Source organism: Balaenoptera acutorostrata, chromosome 5, assembly GCF_949987535.1.
Source record: "Balaenoptera acutorostrata chromosome 5, mBalAcu1.1, whole genome shotgun sequence".
Lineage (NCBI taxonomy): Eukaryota > Metazoa > Chordata > Mammalia > Artiodactyla > Balaenopteridae > Balaenoptera > Balaenoptera acutorostrata.
The window spans coordinates 113,056,663-113,070,261 of NC_080068.1; the positions used below are offsets into that span (position 1 = coordinate 113,056,663).

Below are 13,599 nucleotides of genomic sequence, written 5' to 3' on the forward strand. Positions count from 1 at the left end.
TGGAGAGGTTGGGAGAAAGACAAGGGACTTGATTGGATGCAGGAGATGGAAAAGGTGCTCCAGAAGAGATTTTCCAGGGATTAGAGACTGAAGCATTTTGCTGGTATATGGAATTTTTATTTAAATATGTATATACCATGTTTGGTGTTGCTCTTAATATTTTACAGAAGAATTCTAAAATGGTTACTATAATCTTATTTTAGAGAAAAACAAAAATTGTAGAAAATCATTTCTCTGTAGTATTTACCAGAGTAGTGGAGTCTATATATGTTTACCTAGAATCACTTATTATCATCATGCCCCTAATCAGTTGCTTATTACTCTCCCTCTGGAATTACATTATATATTTGTTTACTTTTTTCTTTTCTTCCACCCCTTTCTTACACATATTACAGTGTAAGCTTCAGTAGAGTAGAGACTGTTTTTATTGCATTTATTCCCCATTCTCAAATACTAGAAAAATGTCTGGCAAAAAATGTGTTGAATTAATGAATAAACAATATAATACAAAGTATTCTAAATTATTCATAATAAAGTCCTATTTCTTTAGACTGATGCAGGTTTCTCTCAGGCGCTATACAGATGCTGAGAATACAGCAGTACATGAGACAGATTTTTAGATGCAATTATGTGTCTTTCTTCATTATGATCTCTCTTCACTGCGTTGGGGATAAAATATGAGGACTTAGTTTATTTTTAAAATCTGAATTTACTGGTACAAATCCAGACTGCCTACGCAACCGGTAAAAGACTGGTGTTCAGCTGAAAGAGATTTTTAAATAATTATGACTTTTCCATTATGATACCAATTTCATGTTAGATAGGTAATTCAGCTGAAAATTAACTTCAAAATATTGTTAAATGAATTTCTTATTCACAGCCCTTCTTGTGGAAATACAAAACAGTTACAGTACAGCCTTTACTTTTATTGGGAGTTCAGAGTAGTATCTGTTATAAAAGTATCTGTTCTGTAAAATCAGGCTGGGTTCTTCATGAACAGTAATTAATGTTGATTTTATGGCTCTATATCTGGATTTTTTTGACTGTGGAATAGTTTAAAATAAGTGAAAAAAAGAAAATATATTTAGGGATGAACTCTACACTCCACAGTCTGTGTTTCTCCTATTTTCCCTTGTTCAGCAAACAAAATGCCACAAACATTTAGAGATCATGTTCATGCCTGGTCCTCTCCAGCGCTGACCAGGTTTCCCGTTTCTTTGTGCTTATCCACAAAGCAGTCCTCTTTCTCTACCTGGTTCTGAGGCTGCAAGCCTGAATAAATACAAGAGTTCTGACATGAACACAAAATGCTCATTATTCTTTTGTTCTAGCTCTTTTTATTCCAGAAAGTGCATTTCTTGTATAAATCTGTTCAGGCTAAAACAGGCTTTCCTCATATTTTGTTAATAAGCTTGACAGCTCATTATGTGAAAAAGAAATTGCTGAGAAAACAGCAATTTTGCATAAATTCGACAGAGTTTTAGTCTCCCTTAGGCCACACATAGTTTCCATTTACTAGGATTAGTTATTTTCTCTTGACCAGCGGAAATGAGGACTCCTCTGTCAGAACAAACCATGAACATATTTCTCGAGCTCTTGGAAATCATCCTGGCTTATTTCTGGTGAATGCAATACACATTGAGGCAAAACTGCTATGGTTTAAAAATAAAAGAAAGTAGTTTGATCTAATTTTGCTCCTTCTTTGATTCATGAGTCTGTCATGAATAAAGTTCCATCCTCAGAGCTGTACCTTTTTATGTCTTACTGGGTAGATAAAAAGGGAACTATGGCTCTGACTGTATCCACAGCAACATAGTTTTTTATATGGCAGCATATAGATTTTGCTTTTAGGGCCCTCTCTCAGGTTGCCAAGTGGAAGATCACGAGATGGTTTTCATTACAGAATCTTTCTGCAGACGTTATTCTGGATGGATCCTTTTGGGATGAGACACTTAGGAATCTATATGACATCAGTACTTGCCTTTGAAATCTAGGGAGTGATGGGGGAATAGTAATAATGTTTGATTTATGCATATGTCTTAAAATGCGTAACGAGGAGCAGGAGTTAATGAGTTCTACCTCTCCTCCTCAGAATTCCCTCACTTTTCCATATGGCCAGGAGACTGATAGCATCGTATCAATTTAGGTACAATTTGGGGGACAACTGGAACAATGAATGTATTCCACCATCCTGTTGTTTTGCCTAAGGCTTTCTGGAATTAACTTCCTATTATGCTATTTAACATGGTATTCCCATTAGAAGTGTTAGGAATAGGTGCTACGCTGCTTTAGTTCTCCATTAGGCAAAAATATCTGGTCACCTAAGTAACATAATGGACTAAAAATATATGACAAAAATTTTCAGAAAGAAAGGAAGGGAAAAACACTACGTTTACCTTTATTCCTGGTAACCCTGGTAAGCCTGGTTCTCCTTGAGGACCAATGAAACCTGGTTCTCCCTTTAAAAAAATGGGCATATGAGATTATTACATATTTGACAGTAAATATGTAAAGTTAAACTGATTTCCTTCTACTGGGATTTTACTCCTTTCATTGTATATAGCTTTCTTGCTGAGATCCAGCTACTAACTATAAAATTAATCAGAACTGGTTTTGATCAGCGACAGTACTTTGAGCAAGGCTTTCGAGGAGCTTGAGAAAGTAAAAGTGACAAAGAAACCAGACAAATGTCTTTACAATTTCCTTTCTCATCTGTTGTCCAATGCTTCTTATCATTTACCAAATCAAGATCCATTATGTTAGGGTGGATGTGGTAGGTAGCCTCTAAGATGGGCCTCAATGATCCCACCTCCTGGTATTCAATGCCTTTGTGTAACCCCTCTGCTTGAGTGTGCACTGGATTTACTGACTCATATCTAATGAACAGAATATGGCAGAAGTAATGGGATATCACTTCTGAGACTAAGTTATAAAAAGACGGTGGCTTCCATCCTGGGGACTCTTCCTTGTTCTCTCTCACTTGAATCAACTTGCTTTCTGGAAAACCACCTGCCATGAGCAGCCCTATGGAGAGGTCCCCATGGTGAGGACCAACGTCTGCCAACAGCCACATGTGTGAACTTGGGGGCAGATGCTCCACCCCAGTAGAGTCTTCAGATGAGATCACAGCTCTGGCTGACAGCTTGACTGCATCCTCATGGGAGACACTGAGACAGAGGTACCCAGCTGAGCCATGCTCAAATTCTCGTTCCTCCAAAACTGTGAGAGGACTATTGTTTTAAGACACTCCCATTTGGGGGGCTTGTATGGTAGGCAGCAATTGATAACTGATACAGTGGGTGTGGCTAGGGAAGAGATTCAGTAATGTCCAGATGGAAAGCAAAAAATCTCTTCTTGCCCAGCCTCAAAATCTCTTCTCTACCACCTGGAGGAAACCCAGTTGTGGTATAATAAAAAATATATATTTGGTCTTGTTCCTGGTTCCTAAAACCTTTGGAATTTCCTGAGTAATAAGAGTAACAGGAGCATGTTTTGTTACTCTTAACGAGCCCCTTTCAAACATATCTGAGTTTATGCTAATGGGGTGACTATGGTGGGCCCCTAGGTAGCTTCAGGGTCGGGGCTGTGATAAGAAGGTTGGAACTTTCAACCTTTCCCCTCCTCTCACCATCTCCAGAGAGGGAGATGGAGATTAAGTTTAATCACCAATGACCAATGCTTTAATCAATCACGCCTACATAATGGAACTTTCATAAAACTTCCAAAGCAATGGGGACTAGAGAGCTTCTGAGCTGATGAACACATCCATGTGCTGGCAGGGTGGTGTCCCCCAACTCCACAGGGACAGGGGCTCCTGCCCTCAGGACACTTTTGACTTCACCCTTTGTACCTCTCCATTTGACTGCTCATTTTAATCTTTCATAACAAACTGTAATGGTAAGTATGGTATTCTCCTGAGTTCTGTGAGTCACTGTAGCAAATTAGCAAACTTGAGTGGGAGTGGAAGAGGGTGGCTGTGAGTACCCTGGAATTTGTAGCCAAGCCAGACGTAAGTTCAGGTAAGGGGGAGGGGGTGAGGTGGGTGGTACTTGTAATTGGGGTCTGAAGTGAGGGCAGTCTTGTGGGACTGAACCCTTAAACCTACGGAATCTGATGCTAATCCTGAGTAGTTAGTGTCACAATAGGATTGAACTGTAGGACATGCAGTTGGTGTCAGAGAATCAGAGTTGGAGAACTGGTCTTGGAAAAAACACCAGGTATTCGGCATCAGAAAACACCTGAGACCAGTGTTCACGTATAAACTCTAAAGTTTTATTTTCTTCTTAACAACGTGAGCTCAAATGTAAAAGTCTAACTTCCTGAAATCTATAACAATGTTTTAAAGCAAAGAAAAACAAAACAAAAACATAATGGCTCTGTTCCCATGTTTTCTGGGATTTGTTTGTTTATTTGTTTCCCCCCATTGGATTATTTCTGGAGCAGTAGCTAATGTTGTTTGATATATTTGATTTTTTTCTAAGGTAGCTATATTTCAACATTTGTTTTTCGGAGCTGAGCAGGAAGATACAGAGGATGTTTGATAAGAAGTGTTAGAGTGTCATCAAATATTTCTGCAATAGTGATTTTTTAAAATATGCTGTATAAAACTTTGGTGTTGGGCAGGGAACAAAAGGATATCAGCACTGCAAAATGTGCTGAACAGCGATAAATAACTGAAATGGATTATCTCTAGCTCTTATGCTCATGGTACTGCTTTAAGAAAAAAAAAAAGCATAGGGGAATGAATGCTTTAGGTTTATTGTCTGCAAAATTTCTATAACTCTGTTCTACCTGTCTCCATACCTTTACATATAACGGAGAGGAAAATCTGAACAAATAATTTTGGATCAATCTCTTAATCGTCTAAAATGAAAATCAACTATATTCAGAAAAATCAATGATGACCATTCTATTTCTTGTAAAAAAAGTTTAACTTGTTTTAAACAAAATACATAAGAAATATACTTACTTACAAGTAAGACGTTTCTCCAAATAAAATGATTTACACAAATATATAAATATTCCCTCTCCACCCTCAAGAAAAAAGCTGTATTAAAGTTCATGTGTATCATTAGTAACAACTTACTGTCATGAAAATATAATGCAAGTTAATAGGTGGAAAGTTTACAGGTAGACAAGACTCTTGCAAATCTTCAAGTAGAAATAAAATGATTTCACTGTTAGCAAAGCAAATAGAAGTACCATTAAAGCATACTAATAAAAGAGAAGAAAAAAGAGTAAATGTTGCAAAAATGTATTTCTTATTTAGGTCAGTGTTTAGTTTATAAAAAGTTGAAGCATGCAGTTTCAAAAGTCACAAAAAAATAAATAAGGCTTTGTGATCTCAGTGACCAAAGCGTTTTTTCTTCCTTTTTAAGAACATAATATATTTAAGTTCTCCTGAGTTAAATGGATAGCAATTTCCTTTACACAGAATGTTCAGGGTGAAAATTTTTATTTCAAGATATAAAATTAGCAATGCATTGGACACTCAACAATTTTAGCATTATTAATACTGGCTTATTTTAAAGGCTTTGAGTATGATTAGTGGTACTTTATCATGCCACTCTAAGAAAGCATCTACCATCTCGATACATTCGTTTCTTATTTCAATTTATTCAAGGGGAACAACAGCATACTTAACTTTAGGATCACAGCTTCATGTTTATTTAATGCCAGAGCTCTCAATTACTTTAGAGACATTGTCTCCATCCTGTCTATATCTTGGCAGGATTGGGAGGAAATAATCATTGGTCTCTTTTCCGTCTCAGGCTTGAAAGACAATTATTGAAATAAGGCATAAATATGTCTACTCATGGTCTTGAGCTGGTTGGACTGTTTTTTACCTTCCTAGACTTATACCAGAGGTTCTCAGAGTGCCTTTCCACTTACCCTTATTAGTGTACAGAGTAGGAAAGATTGATTCATTGATATGGTTTCAGATTTCATATTGCACCTAACCTTTAAGTTGAAACTACTACTTGTAGAGTTTGGGGTAGTATCAAAAAAAGAGTAACACAATTTCATGGAAAGGCTATTAAAATAATCTTCCCTTGTCCAATTACATATCTGTATGAGGCTGGTTTTTCTTCATATGCTTCAACCAAGACAACAAATTGCAACAGACTGAATGCAGAAGCAGATATGAGAATCCAGCTGCCTTCTATTAAGCCAGACATTGAAGAGATTTGGAAAAAAAAAAAAAAGACAACAATGTCATTCTTCCTGCTAATTTTTTTGTTTTGTAAAATTCAGTTGTGTTTCATAAAAATGTTATTTAGTTAACATATAATGGGTTGTTTAAATTTCTGTTTTAATATCTAATACAGACATATCAATAGGTATAACCTACATAAATAAAAACTCCCTCAATCCTGATTTTTAAGTGTGTAAAAGGGTTTTGAGGTTAAATCTTTGAGAACTGTTGGTACAAAGGTACAGAATTGAGTTAAAGCCTGGCTTTGCAAGCTGTGATCCTGAGGTGCCAAATAATTAAAGATTCTGGTGTCATTAAGGGGTGACTTAGTCAAGACTTATTGGATAATTCAAGCAAAGTGCTTAGCACCACCTCTAGAACAAAGTAAGTAAACTATAAATGTTATTGTTGTTCTTATCTTACAGGCTCAAAAATGCTAGCTATCATTATTATTATTAGTGGTAGTGGTATTATAACACCTCTGCAGCTAATTACAGAGATATACATGTATATCAAAAAAAGAGTAACACAATTTCATGGTGTATATACCATGTATACACATATATATGTATACACATATACATGGTGTATATACATATACACCATGATATACATGGTGACTTCTTGATTCTTTGTGACCTGTATGGGGTTATACTCAATACCTCTTCAACTCCTTTCAAGAAGTAACCCTAAATTTTCTCATGTGAATATATCATCATTTTATGAGACAATATCCATCTGCCAGAGCATTTAGGATTGCAAAACGAAAAGTGTGTAAGGTAGAGAAATGACAGGTTTACTAAGAGTGAGTTTCTTCCTGTAAGAAAGGGAAAGGAGAAAATGGTCATACCTATTAAATTTCCCTAAATAAATGAAATCCTTAAAAAAAAAATCTTGCTTCTTTGGCAAGGATTGATGTAGAGTTTAAAGGTACTAGAATTTCCTAAAATGTCTAGGAGAAAGGTTATGACAACCTACGGTTCTACAAACACTTTAATGTGATCAAAAGAATAAGCAAGGGCTTCCCTGGTGGCGCAGTGGTTGAGAGTCCCCCTGCCGATGCAGGGGACATGGGTTCGGGCCCTGGTCCTGGAGGATCCCGCATGCCGCGGAGCGGCTGGGCCCGTGCACCACAACTACTGAGTCTGTGAGCTTGGAGCCCGTGCTCCGCAGCAAGAGAGGCCACTGCAATGAGAAGCCCGCGCACCTCAATGAAGACCCAAAGCAGCCAAAAATAAATAAAATAAAATAAATAAATTAAAAAAAAAAAAAAGAATAAGCAAGTGGTTAATCCACTTTAGTCACAGTTCTAGTTAACCAGGATAGAGGAAAGAGACTGAGTCAAAGGAAGGTAGGGGAAAGCAGCTGAAATATGATTCAAACACAAAACACTGTTGCAAAATCATTTTATGAAGTAAATCAAACCACACAAAAATGAGGTTACCTAATTTTTCAGGACAATACACAGGAGAAGTAACTATTTTTATTGGACTGTATGATGCTTCTCAGAGCCGTTTTTACATATCTAGTCTCATATAATCAATGGGAAATAGGAGATTGCTAAATTGGAAGTTATTCACACGTATTTTCTGAATAGACAAGGTGGGGGAGAGATGCAATAGAGGAAATTGGAACTATAATGGAACTAAGCTCTTATAATACTTTTAATTAAGAAACAATTAAATGTAGATTTTTTTTCTTTTTCTTATTTACAAGGCAATTACCCGAATTAGAAAACCCAATTATAATTTGAGTGAGCCATTGTTGGAATAACATGGGAACATAAGGCAGGGATCCTTTGAAAAGGGCAGATGCTGGCTGTCATAATTAGGGAAACATGGATTTATACAGGTAAACAGCAAGTAAAATAGCTCTACCAATAAAGTGAAAACACTAAAATATGACCTTTTCTGAAACAATATTAATCTTTTCAGTATGATGTGTTAGTGCTTTTTTAAAAAATGACAATCAAAAAATGGCTAAGAAAAATGAAGGAAAGGCAGAGGCATTAAACATTGGTTTGTCGTGAATACCAAGGCACCAATCAGTAGCATAAGAATAAGTTAAGAGCACTAATTACTTCACAGCCACTTTAATCTGTTTTTCATATATATATATATATATATATATATATATCACTTCATATATATATGTATTCTAAATTTTCCTTCACCTCTCTACCTATTCACTCACTATCTCAAGTGAGATAGTATTTTAGGTTTTTACTTTTCTTATCATTGAGAATAAGATTACAAAGTTAACTGGGATTCCATTCATACTGGAGCTGTTGATCCTGTGTGGAAGGAAAGCAAAAGAGTGAAAGCAACCAACTAGCAGGGAGAAAGATGGAGCAAGCCAAGAGAAGAGGAAGAATGCACAGGGACAAGCATCTTAAAATGTCCTGTTCCTCTACCATGACCAGAACAATTAAACCCAGCATAATCTGCTATTTTTGTTGTTGTTTTGTCTTCACTGGTCCTGGCAATGTCCAACTAGATCTACCCTTATGACAAACAGGAAAATATAAACAATGCAATATCTAACTCTTAAAATAAACACAGAGCTGTGATTTAACCAAAGCCTGGAAATAAAAAATATACAACACTGTTTATCAGAACCCTTAAAACAATCCAACGTTTTAATCACTAAAACACAAGTAATGGCTGGCACCAAATTCTGCTACCCAAAACACATGCCTACCAGTGATCAGACGGTTGTCAGAGAAACAGAAATCTCAGCTCTGTTCATGCTACTGCAATATGGCATGGATGCAGCTTCAAATTTCAAAATGAAAATAAAAATTTGGTTTAACTTTCTGGTCTTATCTTAAATATTACATCTGATTTCTTCCTGAGTTGTTTCATGAGTTTTGTCCTTTGTTTCTTCTCAACATTAATTAATGAGCTCACCACCAATGAGTTAAAAAACTAGGTCTCAGTACCAAGACAGTAACGTATCTTCCCGTGTTGAGCTGGTAGAAAAGATGAATAATGAAGTATCTGTGGTTCTGGCAACTAAACTGGGATTCACGTTGGGAAGAATAAATGCTATTAATTCAGGATAAAGCACAGTTAGGTAGGTCTAGTAATAAACTGCCGGGAGTAGCAGCAAACGGACCTATCTGAAAATCTGACACATGTGGCTAATTTGAAAGAAAGCTTTAAACATTCAGGGCACATAAAGATGCAGAAACAAATCTACAAAGAATAGCTATAGCTGAAATCAAACGTGTACCTATACATGACCAATTTAGGAAGGTCTAATGGTCTCACACTGATCTTTCCAACTATAGTTAACCCTTTCAGCAGCCACAACTTTGATCTTGTAGTATAAAGCTCAATGAACATAAGTCATAGTAACTAATATGGGCTATATTTGAAAAATTATCCTGTTTTTTGCACCAAACAAAAAATTCCCTTGTTGATTAGAGTGTCAGTATTAGTTTATCCCTCTCTCTCTTTCTCTGTTTTCTTTCATAAATTGGCAATATGTACACAGAGAAATGAAGTAAACTACAAGAAGATTTAGCTATGGGAAGGTGGGATCTATTCACTCTGAAGGATAAAAGGAAGATGCTGCAAAGGTAAGATTTTTGACTGAAGCCACTTTTGCTCAACTCATTTGCTATTACTTTAAAAAAATTTAAACAGCCTATTGAGATAGTTTAAATTCTGTGTATTCTGGCCAAAAACCCTGAAAAACAAAACAAAAACCCTCCAAATAACTCAAACAATTACCATCTTCACCAACCAAGAAGGCAACAAAACCTGGCCTTCTATATTATAAAAACACAAGGTAAAACTAAAAAGTTCTTTAAAAAAATGATCTTTCTGAAATCTAACAATGGCCGTTAAGTCATTAAGTCTTGGAATTCCATAATAAAATCTGGACTGATTTTTCTTCAAACTCACATTTAATACACGGCAAGAAAGTATTTTAGATGATCTTACTTTATCTTTTAAATGGCTATTGGGACAGTTCACTTAATACTCTGTTGTCAAATCTACATAAAGGATGACTTTCATATAGGTGAGAAGAGTCATCAAATATGTAGATGGAATTACTAGTCAAGGTAAGAATGAAGAGACAGCTTCATTCATACAGAAATGGCTCACGAGGTGTTTCCCTATAAACTTCCAGAACCTACCATCTGTTAAATGGAATAGTGAACAGAAAGTCCTAACTGATTATCTCTTGTCCACAGAAAAATCTCTGGTTTTTCATTTAATACCATTTGTTTTATTTTTATAAGTCATTATCAATTAAAGGAGTAAAAGATATTATTTTTTTAACCTGTCTAAAAAACCTCTAATATACTAGTTTAAACCAAGTCATGCTTTCCATGATATTTATTACCCCGAGCAGATCCAATTTTCATTGCCCAAAAAATAGTACAACAGGGCTTGAAAAATATGTGCTGACTTGCCTGGGTGCTAAAAGCTTCACCAATAATTTTGATTAATGTGTCTTGACACTGAATGCATTAACCATACAATATTCTTCTTGCTTAAGGGCTAATTAGAATTCAAGTCAGCATGATACCTACTTTTGAGGATTACAGCAAGAACATTTGTTGTAATAAGAACCTTCAGGCAGCCAGTTTTGGTAATGATTGATTTGTAAAATTATTGAGGGGGAAAAAAAGAATGAGAAAGTAGAGTCTGCCCCCCAAACACTTATTTCCCTGAAGGATCACATTTGAGCATAAATTAAAACATCTTGGTGGCTACGATGAAAATGAACTACAATAGCAAGTTTATTTAAAATCCAGAAAACATAAGTTTCTGATTTTTTTTTTTTAACAGGATTACATCACGAAAGCACAATTGGTGTATTTAGTCGAGGTTTCGTTATGGCTGCTAAAAAATCTCTGATTTCTGGTTGTATGAGTTTCCTAATTGGACTCTTAAACTATTCAACTGCTCAGACGCGCTTTGTGCAAGCAGGAAATAATTATAAGTAACAATAACACAATGCTATCCTTTTAACCAGTATTCTTTTTCTTTTTTCTTTTACAAATTCATTTCACGTCCTATGTTACTTCCAAAAACTTTCTTCTGTTATTTTAAAAATGTGATTTGATGTTTCTAAGGAAGGAACCTCACCTCCAGTGTATTTAGAAGATAAGTTTCTATAGATTACTGAGCACTATACTTAATCCTCAGAATGACAAAATAATGTTTCTGCCACCTGTAAAAGTTAGTGCTTATATGATCTAGTGTCAAGGATGATTTTATATAACGAAGTGTAAAGAGTTAGTTACTGTCTCTTGATCTTCAAGTTCTTGATCTGAATGTCAAATTTTCACTAATGTGGAAGCCAGAACAAAAATATCAAGCTTTGAGGGAAAATACCGTAAAAATTTCTTTGCCACCTAAATGATGTGTTTTTCTGATTTGATGTCATTTTTACTGTATTATGTCTCCCTATTGCATTCGTTTTAATGTATCAGGTACATTTTTCCCAATTTACTTTCTAAATGTGATGAGATACACTGGTAGTCAATGCTGAAAGGAGAAAAACAAGCATTGAAAATTCATATTTGTAAAAAATGTCTTGGGCTGGGCAACACTATGAATGGGGCCTAGAGATTTCCATTATTACATGTCAAGTTTTCCTTTTGCTTTTCCTGTGAACAGTGTCGGGAAGGAGAACTAAGACGGTATCATGTCTTATGCCCAGAACACTGTGTTTCCTCATCCTTTATCCCTGGAATACATTGGGTTATAGGAAAAGGGGAATAGTGTGATGTCATGTTTCAAGAGAAAATAGGTTATCTTACTGCTCTTAAAGGTAACATTGAACCATCACTGCAAAGGAGTTTTCAGAATTTAAATCTATGAACCTGCAGGGTGTAAATGGCTTTATGATCTCTAGGTTGAAATGACTCATAGGAGGAAAGACTCTATAGAACAGGTGCACAAACAATGTTTCCAATATTCTGAGCTGCTCCAAGAGAAAGAAATAACAATAGCTAAAATTTATATAGCATTTACTATATGTTTGGCAATATTTTAGGAGTTGCACGTATATTAATTCATTTAATCCTCACAAGAACCCTCTGAGTTATGTATAATAATAATTCCCATTTTATAAGGAAACCCAGCACAGAGAGATTATGTAACTTGCCCAGCATCATGATATAGCTTCATAAACTGGTAAGGGGTAGAACCCAGATCTACACACTGGTGGTCTGGTTCTAAAGACAAGGTTCTTTTTTTTTTTTTTTTTAAATCTTTTTTTTTTTTAGAAATTCACGTTCTTTTATTTATTTATTTATGACTGTGTTGAGTCTTCGTTTCTGTGCGAGGGCTTTCTCTAGTTGCGGCAAGTGGGGACCACTCTTCATCGCGGTGCGTGGGCCTCTCACCATCGCAGCCTCTCTTGTTGCGGAGCACAGGCTCCAGATGCGCAGGCTCAGTAATTGTGGCTCACGGGCCTAGTTGCTCCGTGGCATGTGGGATCTTCCCAGACCAGGGCTCGAACCCGTGTCCCCTGCATTGGCAGGCAGATTCTCAACCACTGCGCCACCAGGGAAGCCCAAGACAAGGTTCTTGATCACTGCTCTTCATGACTTAATTACTAGGGTAATGTAACCATGAAAGGGGTAAGCAATTTTTCAAAATGTATGGAAAGAAAAAAATGTTTAAAACTAGGAACTTTGAATCTTACCCTTTTATGTGATATTGGAAAAGCTAGTCACAATGAAGTTTTACCCATGAAAAATATATTTAAAGGCTTGTTTATCAAAATAATTATCTGAGCTCAATCTTATTCCAGAAGCCCAATGTTTGCATGGCACATTGTGCAATGTACAACGTACAATAATTTCATCTTCCCAGCTGAACATTTAACACTATATGAACCATGAATGCATGAAATAGGAATTCCAAATGTCTTCCACATGGTAAGAGCACTTTCCAATACTTGTTCAGGAAGCTTAAGAGTAGTTTGAAATTAAGTGATGCCTGTTCTTAGTGACTTTTATGTATGCCGAAGGTATTAGTACTTTTCTCTGAGTGGGACCCTGAGGTGATAGATAGATGAGTCCGCTGTCTGTATTTAGGCACTTTGCTCATTTCCTGAGAGCAGTGTGGAAGGCATGTGGATGCTCATTAAGTTTCCAACCGTTCCCCGAGAGTAACAGGTGGCAAATCAAAGCTTCCCTGGTATGTCATGGCTGGTTTCCTCAACATCTTGGAAATAACGGATGGCATTTGCACGCTCTCTGTAGTACCAGCAGATAAGGAAATGAATAGCAAGGAAGTATTTCCAAAGCATAAACAAACACACAGGTCTAGGAAAGTTATGACTAATGCTCTTGCTACCACACATTCTAAATCCATAGATGGTGGTTTCATCTTTTAAATATTATTACTCATTCAAACTATGAAATCAAGGTT

At 36.1% G+C, this 13,599-nt stretch overlaps 1 protein-coding gene across 1 annotated transcript in view; it reads right to left on the minus strand.

The window, feature by feature from the left end:
• COL25A1 (collagen type XXV alpha 1 chain) overlaps nt 1–13,599 on the minus strand; it is a 481,522-nt gene that overhangs the window by 51,978 nt on the left and 415,945 nt on the right. Inside the window, exon 19 of the mRNA XM_007191014.3 lies at nt 2,397–2,459. Coding sequence (XP_007191076.1) covers nt 2,397–2,459 — 63 coding nt within the window. The remainder of the gene's footprint in view (nt 1–2,396; nt 2,460–13,599) is intronic.